This window comes from Labeo rohita, chromosome 16 (assembly GCF_022985175.1).
Source record: "Labeo rohita strain BAU-BD-2019 chromosome 16, IGBB_LRoh.1.0, whole genome shotgun sequence".
Taxonomy (NCBI): domain Eukaryota; kingdom Metazoa; phylum Chordata; class Actinopteri; order Cypriniformes; family Cyprinidae; genus Labeo; species Labeo rohita.
The window spans coordinates 22790340-22807031 of record NC_066884.1 but is presented as its reverse complement, the minus strand read 5'-3'; the positions used below and the strand labels follow the sequence as shown (position 1 = coordinate 22807031).

General features: G+C 34.4%; 1 protein-coding gene across 1 annotated transcript; it reads left to right on the top strand.

Annotated features, from left to right (window-relative positions):
* The first annotated feature begins 6838 nt into the window (after positions 1-6838).
* On the top strand, positions 6839-15883 carry cd4-2.2 (CD4-2 molecule, tandem duplicate 2). Its single transcript, XM_051130712.1, is given in 15 exon segments — positions 6839-7018; positions 7169-7327; positions 7418-7549; positions 7646-7674; positions 7676-7859; positions 7962-8206; positions 8376-8495; positions 12221-12380; positions 12471-12602; positions 12700-12933; positions 13036-13280; positions 13413-13515; positions 13695-13870; positions 13953-14020; positions 15500-15883. Coding segments are annotated over 15 exon segments (2214 nt in total). The 5' UTR covers positions 6839-6897; the 3' UTR covers positions 15606-15883.
* Positions 15884-16692: the final 809 nt, after the last annotated feature.

The window sequence follows — 16692 nt, the reverse complement described above, 5'->3', positions numbered from 1 at the left end:
TGCCCTGTTCTGTTTCTCAGAGTGTATCTCAGCGTGTTGTGGGTGGGAAATGGAAGGCTGATCACCTTCCCACAGTTTTTTTCCCAACCCTGACGAACACAGAAAGCAAAAGCTTACACTGGAATGGGGAGGATTTATCAAAAGTCAACTTTACTACTGGCCAACTTTGCTGTTACGTTGAAAAATGTGAAAAATTTACACTGTTTTAATAATCTAAAGAACATTGTTTCTTCTTTAAATAACTATTTGTGCAGTTGAAAAGGTTCCATGGATGTTAAAGGTTCATGGGATCATCCGGGCCAACAAAGAACCGTTTTTATGTGATGACAGAAATTTCCCCTCATATTCTTTCAGGTGCAGAGCAGCGATGAAGGGATGTTTGTGTGTACCGTGGAGTCTCTCCTTAAAATGCTATGATTGACATTGGTTTTGTCGTGTAAATGCAGACTAGACTCGCAACAGCAAAATGCACAGAAATAAGGAAAAACATAATTTAGCAGCTTCAGCATTTAGATAAAAACTTAAAGCACTTTTTCCACGTGTCCATTTTTGTTTAAAATAGATCCATATGATTTTTTAGTATAAATGTAAATAATAATTATTTAATGATGTAAAATGTTAACTATTCCTATAGTAATGTTTAAATTGTTATAATTTTGATATTGATTTTATAAGATATAGTGATTATACATCTAAAAACAAAATGTTTTGAACATTTAGGGCGTGAAAATGGTGAATGAGCTTATGAGTGCTCCACTGCTGCAATCTACTGGTTATAGTGGTAATTTCGGGGCATTTTTTATTCAAGCATTTGTTTTCCACCAGGTGACAGAAATCATCCACTAAATAGCACATGGCATGTTATTTCCATTAATAAAGATTCGAAATGTACATCTTACATCAAAATGTTGCTAATTATATGAAAATATAAAATAATAAAAAAAACTGAAACAATGCACAACTTTGGAGAAAATGTAATCATTTTATATTACATGTATAACAAAAGCAATTAACAATTAACTGTATTGTCTATGACAGATATTAAAATTGTAGGTTACATCATCACCTTTTAGACACTATTAATTTATTTTATAGAAAAACAGCAATGATAGTGAATGGTGACTAAGGCTGTGAGTCTCTTAATGTCCTGCCTTACATCTCCTTTTGTGCCCCACTGAAAACTGAAGTCAAACACATTTGGTATAAAAATAACGTCATATTTTTATTTTTTAAGTGAATATAGCTTTTAATTTATAACTTGACAGCATTTATATTAGAATAAATCTGTCACTGTCTAAATAAGTGTCAAAATGAAAGCATTACAATTAGTAACTTAACAAGGTGGGATTGTAGGTGGGGGGAGTGAATTGTCATGAATCTGGCCTGTGACCTTTGGTCCGCTCACCACCAATGAGGACTACATCTCCCATCACCCATCTTTCCCCCTGTTAATCACGGAGTATTGTGGTGTTTTCATTGTTTGTTCGCGTTAGTTTCCTAGTTTCCTAGTTCCCGAGTTCCCTGTGTTTAGCTTTCTCGCCTGACCATTTCGTCTTGTCTGTCTCGCCGCCTGCCTTTGGACTACTTGCTTGTTTTTTTAAAATACCCCTTCGCCTTTCCCCCCTCGGATTACGTTAATCCACTCTTTCCTAATACTGAGATCAGAAGTAAGGCAATGCAAAGACTGGGAGGAGGAAAAATTCATTTTTTTCTTTTTGCTTTAAAATGAAATGCTGCTTCTGTGTATTGTGGTTTTCAGTGTGTATAAAAAATCAGTGAAATGCAGTGTCAGCAGTAATAAACATTTTACAGAAATTATGAGTGATGGAAGTGATGAGTGATGGAAGTGGAACCAGGGAGCCTGAGGACTGTGGTGATGACGTGGAGACGTGGGGAATGAGGAGTGCAGTGAAGACATAGGGATGGAGGGACTAAGCGTAGCTGATGGTGCGGAAGTATGTGGCAAAGATGAAGTGACGATTGACCAGGGTGTAGCCAATGGGACGAGGAAACCCGGAGGAGGCAGAAAGGTGATGATTCTGGGTGAAGCTAAGGGAGGGAGGAGCCAAGGCGGAGCTGGTGGGTCAACTGGCTGAGGTGGAGTGAATGATCCAGAATCTGAAGCCAAAACTTTAGGAACCTTTACCCTTGATGGAGCTGGTGACTTGAGGACGCAAGGCAGATCTACACACTTGAGTGGGGTTAACTGGAGATGTTGAAGGACTGAAGGGGGCCAGCAGAGGCAGGGTTGAAGAACTGGTTGGATTGTGAAGAGGAGGCGGGAGAGGGAGGCCAGGTGGGTGCTCTGCAGACACAGGATTCTCTGAGCTGGGTAGGACCAGTGATGATGAAGACACAGGCAATTGTGATTCGAGTGGGATCAGAAATGAAGACACATGCAGTTCTAAGCTGAGCATAATCAGTGATGACAAAGACACAGGTATCTCAGTACCGAGTGGGATCAGTAGCGGTGGGAAGAAAATGGAGACTTCCTCCTTTAAACATACTAAAACATTCTATTCCAGCTCACCCTCAGCGGTGGGAAAATGGGTGGGGTCTACGAGCTGCCGTGATGAGTAATGGAGGTGGAGCCAGGGAGCCTGAGGACAAGGACAAGGACATGGAGACTGAGAACAGAGGTGAAGTGTGCGGAAATGAAGAGTGCAGTGAAGCATCGGAGTGGAGGGACTAAGCATAGCTTGGAGTGAAGATTGACAAGGGTGGAACTGGTGAGACGAGGGAACCCAAAAGAGGCAGAAGGACAATGGTTCTGGAGAAGCCAAGCCTAAGCGGGTGGGTCGACTGGACGAGGTGGAGTGATGGGCCTAGAACAATGTTGGGAAAAGTTACTTTTAAAAGTAAAAACTAATTACATTACTTAGTTACTTTTTATGGAAAGTAATGCGTTACGGTACTTTTGCGTTACTTTTTAAATTTGGGCAGGGCTTGCTTCTTTCTTTTTAATATAAAACAATTCTAATGTAAAAGCTCTTTTACACCAAAGTAAAATGAATTCACCTTAGACTGAAAGAAAAGTACATTTATGCGTGAGACCACTCTTCAGCTATAAAAAATGAAGCACAAATGTTAGTTTATCTAAAGTAATTTTTGCTTATTAGTATGGGTAAATTGCATAATCGAAGGTCAGCAGCACAGACACTGGTTAATAAAATGGGATTAAATAAATTAAGGATATTAGTTTTATTTAACATATTTAATTATTGCAGGGTTGCATCAATGTTTTTTTGCATTTCAATGATTTTATTTATTTTGAGGAATACTGAATCTGTTTTTTGTGAGTGAGATGAATTAATGCATGTTCACATTTTGTCTAGAATACAGTAACACCATGTTTACTCCCAATTTCCCGACAGGAGACTTGTCAATCAATAAATGAGAAAAAAAGTAACTGGCATTACTTATTTAAAAAGTAACTCAGATATTTTCTTAGAAATTCAAAAGTAATGCATTACTTTACTAGTTACTTGAAAAAACTAATATTATTACGTAACTTGCTGGCCCAGAAGCCGAAGCCAGAATTATAGAAACCTCTACCCTGGATAGATATTTAGTCAGGTTCGTGGGCGTGATGTCTGAGGCTGAGACTAAAATACAAGTAGCGTTAGCTCTAAACCTGTGTGGCTTGCACAAACAATACCAGACAAATGTAGAGAGCACGAGGAGGTTGCATTCATGCGGCTTTGTAATTCCGAGATGACATTATGACATCCTACATGAGCTGAATTATGTGTTTCTATAGCAACACTATCAACGCCAAAGCACTTACTTGCTCCTAAACTTGTAACTGGAACTTCTAAACTCGGAATGTTCTGAGAATTACGACTTAATTGGACCAGTGACAGCTGTACCACCTGACCGCCGCCTGGTTCATTATGGCACTACTTAAGTCCGAAAACATAGAAAGCTATGAGTAAACAGTCACGTGTTGTTATCTTGGAATTACGGTAATTACGACATGGTGTGAACGCAGCATAAATACAATGTTAAAGAGCTAATAACGAACAGCCGTGGGACAGGAAAAGGAAACAATGAACAAACTAAAAGTCCATGAAACTGAAACCAAAAAGACTGAGCTAAACATAACTGTGACAACTGTATGTGTGACAGCATATTAATAAAATTATGTGCCTAATGGTAAACAAGATTATTCTATTATTTATTTTATAATTCAGTACAGTTTAATGCAGTTGACTTGACTGATTTATGGGTGCTCCACGTGTTGTTACATATTAAATAATGTTATGATCATATTTACCGAGGTGAACTAACAGCGCGGTAATGCTTTCATGAGATTTGAATTTATCGCTGTCGATCTCATGCATAGAGCGCAGTGATTTTATCATAAGAGTACATTGTCATGAATAAATGCAAAGAAAAAAACGAAAACTGATGACGAACTTTCCAACCACAAGCCACAACCACTCTGAATTAACGCACATATAAAATGGCTCCTTTAAAAAAAACCTTTAACCCTCTGGGCCTCTTCGTTTAGGAGTCACACTTGGCACTTCAAATCTAAATTTTTTCCCCCCCAGGAAAATCATTGTAAAATATTTTTGTTCAATAATATTTTTGGATTATTATTTAGAATTTTGAGGGGATTTTATGACATTATGCAATATTTACACAATTTAAATGAGCTATTTTTTCCCATTATAATTAATATATATTTATAATGTTTTTAAAATTATTTTTCAATAAATGCAACATTTCACATTAAAACAGAGTGAACACTTTTAAAATCCATTTTTTTGAAGTGAGAATTGTGCCATTTGGTGAAACAAAAACTTGTGTAATGTCATGTAAGCTCCTTTATATCTCTCTATATACATTTTATACACATATACAGAGGCTTTTGGATTACCATTGTTTTTTTTGTTTTTTTTTGTTTGACATTTTATTAAGTTTTGCTTTTAGATATACATTTAGGCATGCTAAAAGACTACTTTTTGTCAAGGTTTAGATATTTTTGGTTAGATAAATATCAGGTTGCATTATGATTACAATCAAACATTAAAACACAAGAAAATTGCTCTCCCCATCTCACATATTCTCAAAATTTGCTTTGCTACATTTTTATCATTTTTATCTGCCATTTCTGTGTGTGTGTGTGTGTGCGTGCATGTGGGTATCTATGCACTCTTGATATTCTAGAGTGTCACCCCTTGATTGCTTGATTGCTTTTTCTGCACAGCGGCTGATTTGTAGTTGGTACCACCAAAAGATTTTCATATTTTTTGGTATTTGCCATTAATTTCCTATGTCAATCATTTTTGACCGCGAAGGAGCCACGTGTGACTTTTTTTTGTATGTTCGCATAGCTAATGCAACAAAAGTCACCAAGTGTCATTTCATTCCGATTTTTAAAATTTCGAAATATAATTGTTTTCAGTAAAAATGACCGAAGAGGACCAGAGGGTTAAATATTATAAAAGGACTCCTACAAACATAAGGTAACTGTGAGAAAATGGGCGTGTGGCATGAGAGCATAAGAACAGTGTCAACTGTGTGAGTCTCACACTGAATGTGTGATGAAACTTGACAGTCCTGTGTACTGGAGAATATATGTATAGCTTAAAATGAGTCGGTTTCGTTGTAAAAATACTGACCCCGATTTATTTATAATTCATATATTACGTTATTGTGATCCTGTGGTGAATCTAGCTCTCATTTCAAGAACTTCCCACGTGAGAAGTGCGTGTGAGAAGCGCCTCTGCACTGCTCTGGTTGTTGCTCTCCATACAACCTTTTTTTTTTTTTTGCTTTCTTCCGCTCTCTTACCTCATTTCAGTTTCTTGTGCAGGTTCTTTTCGTGTCGGCTGGTTTCTCGAACACGGTTTTTGCCAGTTGTACAAAAGCTACAGAACTTTTCTAAAACTTTGTCAACTGAACAAAAACAGCATCTAAACGTGAGTATGAAAAGCAGAGCTGTCAGCTATGAAATATAATACTTAACTTACGTGTAATGGTTTCTAATATAAAACAGGCAAAACCAACATGAAAAAAGTATCACAATTTTTGCTGCATGAGCTCTATTGATAAATCAGCCTTCGATCTCTGGACGAGATACGTGCTGACACCGTGTTTAACAAAAACAAAAGAATTTCCATGATGCTCATTTATAATGTTTTGTATTTTCATTGAGCTAACTTTGATGATTTTAAATATATAACCATATACATGTCTATAGACTTACTAGCAAAAATAATACATTTAAGTTTTTTTTTTTTTTCAAATTTAAAACTGCTAATTGTAAGAATAGTAAACATAAACGACAAATACGCAAATATAAGTGTTTATGAAAATTTGTCAGATTGTAATAATACCCTTTAATGACAACAATCTATTATTAATAATAGCAGATTTAAATAGAAATGCTCATTTGTATCACAAGCATTCTGAGGGAAACCTGTGTTAAACCTGTGTAAATGAATATATACATTATAGATACATTAAAGCTTTTATTTAAAAAAAAATACAGTAAGCATCATATCCTTTGTTTTTTTCTGTCTACCAGTGTGATTGTTTTTTTTTTTTTTAAATATGTGCAAAACATTGAGGCATTACATATTTTCTGGTAATAGCTTCTTAAGCCTAAAAGTAAGTGTTTTTTTTTTTTTTTTTTTTAGGCATTTATCTCAGATTACTCAAATTTAATGTTAGTTTGTTTAAATTATTAATCATTTTCAAGACCAAACATTTAGTGGGAAAAAATAAGAATGAGAGAGAATGAAACAAAATTACTAAAGGGAGCAGCATTTGTGGCTTGTATGTTTTATTATTTTATTTTATTTTATTTTTTTCTATTTGTATTTTTTTTCTTTTCAAAAGCATGAATGTCTTTTTATGAACAAAAATGTATTAATGTATTAATTAATGTATAACCCTTTTGGGCTTTTGGTTGAAACAGAGGCTCTTTTTCTTTTCATTAACCATATTTTTCAGAAAAAAAAGAACAGAATGGCAAATTGCAAGATCCTCTTTTTTCTCCTTCTTGGTGAGCATAAAAAAAATCATAAAGTGCATTTTATTATTCTAAGTTGTAATATATATTTTATTTTAAAAAGTCTATAATTGCTTTGTCTGCACAGATTTCTTTGTGTTACTGTGTTTAACCCTCTTTTTTCTCCTTCCTTCTCTCCATCAGCACTGTGTATATGGTGTGGGAAATGTGATGTGTTTTATAAGCGAGTTGGGGACGATGTTTCCATGGATTGTGGAGTGCCTTCAAACAGTGATATAGATTGGAAATTAAATGGCGAGCTCATCTTAGGCATTAAAGGCAAAAGTGGAACTAGACGGATGGGTATCAGTTCTTTCAGTTTTTTCAATACAAAAATTATTTGAATATGAAATTTAGTGAGTAGTCACACTGTAATTGATTTAATTTTTAAAGGTCCCTCCCATATTACATATAAAGCAAGAGCATATGGAGACACTCTGAAGGTTCCCAAACTGGAGACAAGAGATGCTGGAGTCTATTCCTGCAGGCAGTCAGGAAAACAATACACTCTGCATGTTGTGTCAGGTGTGAGACGTCAGCAGTGGTTGTCATTTTCATGTATATATTTATTTATTTTTAGAATTATTGTATTTTTCATATTCACTCTCATTTCTCTGTCAGTCTTTGCTAAACCAGGCCCAGTGCTGCTGGTCAAGTGAAGAGCTATAATGACACAAAAAGGAAGTACAGTGGCTGAAACCTCCTAATGGTCAAAAATATAATGAAAAAAATCAAGTAATTCATCTGAAATCTGTGACTTCAAATGAAGCAGGCCAGTGGATGTGTCTGGTCAATAATGACTTGGTGCTCAGTGTAATGTTGACTGTTGTTTTTGGTTAGTGTCTCTCAGTAGTTGTTATTCAGTATGAAAGTGTTTTTATTACTGTAATACTAAACATTTCATGTTGTCAGTGACATTTGTCTGGGTCTACAACAGGTCTCCAGACCAAACCTGTTAATGTTTCTAAAGGGGACGACACAGAGCTGCCCTGTTCTCTTCCTCAGAGTGTATCTCAGCGTGTTGTGGGTGGGAAATGGAAGGCTGATCACCTTCCCACAGTCTCTTTCCCAACCCTGAATAACATAACAAGCAAAGGCTTACACTGGAATGGCGAGGATTTATCAAAAGTCAACTTTACTACTGGGCAACTCAGCATCAACTTTGCTGTTACATTGAAAAATGTGAATACTTTACACTGTTTTTAATAATCGAAAGAACATTGTTTCTTCTTTAAATAACTATTTGTGCAGTTGAAAAGGTTCCATGGATGTTAATGGTTCTTGGGATCATCTGGGCCAACAAAGAACCATTTTTATAAGATGACAGAAATTTCCCCTCATATTCTTTCAGGTGCAGAGCAGCGATGAAGGGAAGTTTGTGTGTACAGTGGAGTTCAAGGGTGGAGTGAGTCTAAGTGTTGAAACTACTTTGGTGGTTGTGACCAAACCTTCAGATAAAACAAAACTACACTACATTTTGGTACACTGGTTTTGGTATCAGTCAGAATTTTAATATCACTGCATCCCTAGAAGCATGAACCTCATTTCACAATAGAAATGATTCCCTTTTATGTGAAAGGGAAAACACATGCAGCCATGGAAATCTTGACCAAGGAAGGGAACGGTGTGCAGCTGTGGATCTGGATTTCTGTAGGAGCCAGTTCTGTGTTTGTAATTGGACTTGTTGTGATTGCCCTCATCCATAAAAGGAACAAACAGAAGAGGTCAAAAGGTGTCCGATGTTACAAGTGCTCAGTTTTGCTACAGCATCACTAGATACAACAGATGTACTGTATGCAAAGGGACATAAATAACTGTATATTCAGGGATGCAAACCTAGAGTGAAAATGGTCATTTTGAATCCAAAATAGATCATTTGCATGATTGTGTAGATCCAAAGAGTTTTTGAAAGTGTGAGTAGTAAGTAGTAATTGACTCATTTTAGGTACCTGCTGAAATCGATTGCATTCATAGGCTCCTGTGTGTATATTTCTGGTTTGTAACTGGTAAAATGTGCTTTGTGAAAAAAAAAATATGATCAGAATATTGACTGTTATGCACGCACTGCATAATCCATTCACAATTATAGTGACAACCACATTTACTCAGTTACAGAGTCATGTTCTGTGAGTCTCCTTTCAAAATGCTATGATTGACATTGGTTTTGTTGTGTAAATGCAGACTAGACTCGCAACAGCAAAATGTACAGAAATAAGAGAAAAGATAATTTAGCAGCTTCAGCATTTAGATAAAAACTTAAAGCACTTTTCCCACTTGTCCATTTTTGTTTAAAATAGATCTATATGATTTTTTAGTATAAATGTAAATAATAATTATTTAAGGAAGTAAAATAGTAACTATTTCTATAGTAATGTTTAAATTGTTTTAATTTTGATATTGATTTTATAAGCTATAGTGATTATACATCTAAAAACAAAATGTGAAGAACTTTTTTAGGGCGTAAAAATGGTGAGCTTATGAGTGCTCCACTGCTGCCATCTAATGATTATAGTGGTAATTTCGGGTCATTTTTATTCAAGCATTTGTTTTCCACCAGGTGACAGAAATGGTCCACTAAATAGCACATGGCATGTTGTTTTCATTATTAAAGATTCAAAATGTACATCTTACATAAAATGTTGTTATTTATATGAAAATATACAAAAGCTAAGATTTTGTATGGCAAATAATAAAAAATCATCCCTGAAACACTGTACAACTTTGGAGAAAATGTAATAATTTGATATTACATGTATAAAAAAGCAATTACAAATCACCTGTATTGTCTATGACAAATATTAAAATTGTAGGTTGCATCTTCATCATCTTTTAGACACTATTAATTTATTTTATAGAAAAGCAGCAGTGATAGTGAATGGTGACTAAGGCTGTGAGTCTGTTAATGTTCTGCCTTACATCTTTTGTGCCCCACTGAAAATAAAGTCAAACACATTTAGTATACAAAATAACATCATATTTTAATTTTTAAGTGAGTAAACAGCTTTTAATTTGTAGCATTTATATTAGCCTGTAATTTACTTTATACCTGTTTTTGTGTATTTAAGTGTAAATGCATATTTTATGTCTGTCTTTTATAGAAGTTTTGTGCTCAAACATGTTATTTGTAACTTTATATTTGCAACAGGCCATTTGTAACTTTATATTTTGTATAAATAATAAAGAAATTATGACTAAATGTGATGTGTGTTTAATACATTATTATATACAGGCTAATTTATCTAGTATTATGTATGTGAGATTTTTAAACCAGGTAGAAAATGTTTGTTGTATAACGTCGTTTTACCCAACTGAAAATCAGCATCGTTTCAACGTTAGGTAAATAAAAACCAGTTGCGTCGATTTCACGTTAGTTTTGGATGGAGTACCTGACCTTGATTCAACATCACCCCGATGAGCAAAACGAAGATCGGAAATCAACGTCGTTTTGACGCCACGTGAAACATCGTCAGACATGTCAGTTTGCTATCTGGAAATTGTGGGCCTTAGCATTTTGTGTGGTTTAATTGTCCCTTTTGGCCTTTGGGGAACTTGAATACCCCAAATATTACAAATACAAACAGACGTCACTGTGTGAGAAAATGGACCTGTAGTATGAAAGTAAGAACAGTGTCAGTTGTTTTAGTCTTACGCTGAATTAGAGTTGCCAGCCCTGTGTGCTGTAGAATGTATGTATAACTTCAATTTTGTCGGTTTAGTTTTAAAAATACTGACCTCGATTATTTTTAATGCATTTATATGCATAATACCTTATTATGACTGTTGTGAATCTAGCTCTCATTTCAAGCATTTCCCACTTGAGACGTGCATGTAAGAGGCGTTTTCTGCTCTGCTTTGGTTGTTGCTCTCCATACAACATTTTTTTTTTTTTTGCTTTCTTCCGCTCTCTTACCTCATTTCAGTTTCTTGTGCAGGTTCTTTTCGTGTCGGCTGGTTTCTCGCACACGCTACTTTTTGCCAGTTGGACTAAAGCTACAGAACTTTTCTTAAACTTTGTCAGCAGAACATAAAACAGCATCCTGGCGTGAGTATGAAAAGCAGAGCGGTTAACTATGAGATATAATACTTAACTTATGTGTAATGGTTTCTTACATAAAACATGGAAAACTAACATGAAAAGAGTATCAGTATTTTTGCTGCATGGGCTCTATTGATAAATAAGTCTTCGATCTCTGGGCGAGATATGTGCAGATTTTTTAACACTCTGGAGCCATGATGCTTATTTGTAATGTTATTTATAATTTTAATTTAATTAAAAAGAGTTAATTTTAATTTTTAAATATATAACCCAACTGATATAACCATATAAATGTATATGGACTTGCACAAATAATATATTTACGTTTTTTGTTCAATTTAAAACTGCCAATATTAGGAATAGAAACGTAAATGACAAATACGCAGTTATAAGTGTTTATGAAAATTTGTCAGCTTGTGATAATAACCTATAATGATATTAATAATAGCAGATTCAAATAGAAATGTTAATTTGCATCACAAACATTCGAAGGAAAACTGTGTAAATTAATATACATTAGAGATACATTAAAGCTTTGATAAAAAAAAAAAAATAATACAGTAAGCATCTTATCCATTTTTTGTTTCTTCTATGTCTACCAGTGTTTTTTTTTTAAATATGTATAAAATTTGGAGGCATTACATAATTGCTGGTAATAGCTTGTTAAGCTAAAATGTAATGTAAGTGTCTTTACTCAGATTACTCAAATGTAATTTTAATTAGTTGAAATTCATCATTTTGTAGACCAAACATTTACTGGGAAAAAAATGAGAATGAGAGAGTATAAAGCTAAATTACTGAAGGGACTCGCGTTTGTGGCTTGTATGTTTTTTCCTGTTTGCTCTTTTTTCTTTGCAAATGCATGAGCCTCTTTTCATGAACATAAATGTTTTAATCTCTGTAAAACTGGGCTTTTGATTTAAAAAGAAACTAATTTTCTTTTTATTGACCATATTTTTTAGAAAAAGAACAGAATGGCAACTTGTAAGATCCTCTTTTGTCTCTTCCTTGGTGAGCATATAAAGATTTATAAAGTGCATTGTATTATTTTAAGCTGTACTATACATGTTATTTTAAACAGTCTATAATTACTTTGTCTGCACAGATTTCTTTGTCTTGCTGTCTTTAACCCTTTTTGCTTTCCAATATTCTCTTCATCAGCACTGTGTATATGGTGTGGGAACTGTGATGTGTTTTATAAGTGAGTTGGGGATGATGTTTCCATGGATTGTGGAGTGCCTCCAAACAGTGATATAGATTGGAAATTTAACAACGAGCTCATCTTAGGCATTAAAGGCAAAAGTGGAACTAGACGGATGGGTATCAGTTCTTTCAGTTTTTTCAATACAAAAATTATTTGAATATGAAATTTTTTGAGTAGTCACACTGTAATTGATTTAATTTTTATAGGTTCCTCCCATATTACATCAAAAGCAAAAGCATATGGAGACACTCTGAAGGTTTCCAGACTGGAGACAAATGATGTTGGAGTCTATTCCTGCAGGCAGTCAGGAAAACAATACACTCTGCATGTTGTGTCAGGTGAGAGATGACAGCAGTGGTTTTAATTTTTTATGTAAGTATTTATTTATTTTTAGAATTATTGTATTTTTCATATTTACTCCCTTTTCTCTCTCAGTCTTTGCTAAACCAGGCCCAGTGCTGGTGCAGTCTAGTGATGCAGAGCTGCACTGTAACATTACAGGAGACAAAAAAAAGGAAGTACAGTGGCTGAAACCTCCTAATGATCAAAAACATACTGAGAAAAAACAAATCATTCATTTGAAGTCTGTGACTTCTAAAGAAGCAGGCCAGTGGACGTGTCTGGTCAATGATGAATTGAAGCTCACTGTAACATTGACTGTTCTTGTTGGTTAGTGTCTCTCAGTAGTTGTTATTCAGTATGAAAGTGTTTTTATTACTGTAATACTAAACATTTCATGCTGTCAGTGACATTTGTCTGGGTCTCCAACAGGTCTCCAGACCAAACCTGTTAATGTTTCTGAAGGGGACGACATAGAGCTGCCCTGTTCTCTTCCTCAGAGTGTATCTCAACGTGTTGTGGGTGGGAAATGGAAGGCTGACCACCTTTCCACAGTTTCTTTCCCAAACCTGACGAACACAGAAGGCAAAGGCTTACACTGGAATGGCAAGGATTTACCAAAAGTCAACTTTACTACTGGGCAACTCAGCATCAACTTTGATGTCACGTTGAAAAATGTTAATACTTTTTTAATAATTTAATGAACATTTTTCTTGTATAAAGAACTATTTGTGCTTCATGGAATCATCCATGCCAAAAAAAAATTATTTTTTACATGTTGACAGAAATTTCCCCTCATATTTTCTCAGGCACAGAGCAGCGATGAAGGGGAGTTTGTGTGTACCGTGGAGTTCGAGGGTGGAGCGAATCTAAGTGCTGAGACGACTTTGAGGGTTGTGGCCAAACCTTCAGGTGAAACAAAACTACACTACATTTTGATACATTAGTTTTGGTATCAGTCAGAATTTTAATATCACTGCATCCCTAGAAGCATGAACCTCATTCCACAATAGAAATGATTCCCTTTTATGTGGACTAAGCAAAATCCCACATAAACGGTTCATTTGCTGATTATAATGATTTATGAACAGGTGGACAGGGTTCCACTAAAGGGAAAGGGAAAACACCTGCAGCTATGGAAACTTTGACCAAGAAAGTGTATGGTCTACAGCTGTGGATCTGGATTGCTGTAGGAGTCTGCTCTGTGGTTCTGATTGGACTTATTGTCGTGGTTGTTCTTGTACATAAAAAGAACAAACGAAAGAAGGTGAGAGAAGGAAAAGTGGAAAGCAAGCAAGCAAGCAAAAAAAGGAAGTGGTTCATTATTGTTAATGTTTTTTTTTACCTAGCAAAGGGTGAGAAAGCTGAGATCCATGCGGCAGCCTCTTACAGACAAAGACTACTGCCAGTGCAACAGGTACTTCCTCCACTTACATTCCTCTGTGTAATATAGTGGCATAGTATTACTAACAGTCAGGCTTAAGTTTGTACAGCCTTTATATTGCCTTGAAGGGATAATTCAAGCAAAAATTAAAATGTTAACCCAAACGAAGACATCTAATGTTGTAACTGCATGATAATTAATTTTTCAGTATTTGGTTGGTGTTGGATATTTACATTTTTGTGGTTGTTTTCCTCTTTTTACCTTTTTCATACTGTACATTAGAATGATGCCTGCATTCACTTGGAACATTTCAAGAGATCTAATTTTATAAATTATTCTCACAAAATAGTGTAAGTTTTAAAATCTGACATTTATCATTTTTGACAGAATATACACTATCAGTCAAAGGTTTTTATTTATTTTTAAAGAAGTATTTTCTGTTCACCAAGCCTGCATTTGTTTGATCCAGAATACAGCAAGAATTTTGAAATATGTACTATTTAAAATAACTGTTTTATATTTGAATACATTTTAAAATGTAATTTATTCCTGTGATCTGAGCTAATTTTTCAGCATCATTACTCCTTTAGTATCTTTAGTATCACATGATCCTACAGAAATCACTTTATTATGCTGATATGCTGTTCAAGAAACATTTATTATTATTATTATTATCAATATTTAAAACATTTTTTTTTTTTTTTTTACGATTCTTTGAAGAATAGAAAGATCCAAAGATTAGCATTTATCTGAATTTATCTAAAAAACCTTTTGTAACATTATACAGTATACAATTCAAAAGCTTGGAGTCAGTGTCATTTAGTTTATCATTTATTATAGAAATTAATACTTTTATTTAGCAAGGATGCTTTAAATTGACCAAAAGTGATGATAAAATTTGTAAACATTTATGTTACAAAAGATTTCTATTTGAGATAAATGCTGTTCTTCTGAACTTTCTATTCATCAAAGAAACCTGAAAAAAATTCTACTTATCTGTTATCAACATTATAATGATAATAAATGTTTTTTGAGCAGGAAATCAGAATATTAGAATGATTTCTGAATGATCATGTGACTGGAGTAATGATGCTAAAAATCCAGCTTTGAAATCACAGCGATTACATTTTAAAATATATTCAAATAGAAAACAGTTATTTTAAATGGTCAAATATTTGTATAATATTTTAAAATATTTTTGCTGTACTTTAGATCAAATAAATACAGGCTTGGTAAGCAGAAGAGACAAACATTTTAAAAGAAAATCTTACTGTTCAAAAACTTTTGACTGGTAGTGTGGGTGCATCCCTATTTTTTACACTATACTCTATATTTACTGTTAACATCAAAATGGATAAACATAGGGATGTTATATTTACACAGTCCATATTTCTTCTGGAGAACAACATTTGTCTATTTCCTAACTGGTAATTAACAGTTCATATAAGTTCAAAGCCTAAATGCAGTAACTGCTACGGTGACAGTAGTCTTACAGTATTTATTTCTTTCTAGAGCTGAAAAAGAAGTGGAGTTTGGACAGCAAGTGAGGCCTCTTCCAGTGCCCAGACAACACCGCAACCCACGTACACGTACAGCAGGCACAAATGATACCAACTGAGAAGAGCAGAGTGCAAGACCACTAAAAAAACCACACCATGCTGGGCCTGTGTTTTTAATGTCCTTCTTGCTTAATGATGCTGAATAAGGCATGCACTCTTCAAGATTTGCTGTAGAACTGGGTGATGAATATGTGGTGGTTACTGTACCTTTAAAACAAATCCTGTATATCCTGCAGAGTATGTAATATAAATGTTTTCATAACTGTACTTTTTGAATGACAAGAATTTTGAATATTTTTTTTATTCTTTTTTAAATAAAATTATAATATTCTTTTAACATGCATCTGCATGTGTGGATGCTGTGCGTGTGCATTTCCACACATTTTATTGAGCAAAAACTGGTGCAGCTGGAATTGTTTTAGTTCACAGGTGTCCGTACATGTACAGCTGTTCACAGACATCAAAACAAAAAAAAATTACACATTTATTTTTTTAAGTGCAGCAATTTGAAAGAATACTATCTTATGAAGATCTTTAATCTGATTTTGACTACAAAAGTGTGTCAAAAAAAAAAATGCTCTCACTGCGGTGGCAACATACCCTAAGGTACTAAAGCTATAAGGTACATCTCTGTATCTTATTTATCTATAAGTGGTATACAGTATTACTACCTTGAATGTACATATTTGTACTTTAAAAGTACATTTTAGTACCTAAAGTGCACATATTAAACGTATAGCTCACCCAAAAATGAAAATTCTGTCATTAATTACTCACCCTCATGTTGTTCCAAAACTGTAAGACTTCATCTTCAGAACACAAATTACGATACTTTTGATGAAATCCATGCACTTTCTGACTCTGAAAAGACAGCAATGCAACTGAAACGTTCAAGGCCCAGAAAGGTAGTAAGGACATCGTTAAAATAGTCCATGTGACATCAGTGGTTCAACTGTAATGTAATTAAGTTATAAGAATACTTTTTGTGTGCAAAGAATTATTATTATAATTTTTTTTTTTTTTTACATTTATTTATGCATGTGTTCTGACATCTGACTGTCTTGAAGGTGCTGCAGAGTCTGACAGAGAAAAGGTGAAATTGTTGAATAAAGTCATTATTTCTGTTTTCTTTGCACACAAAAAGAA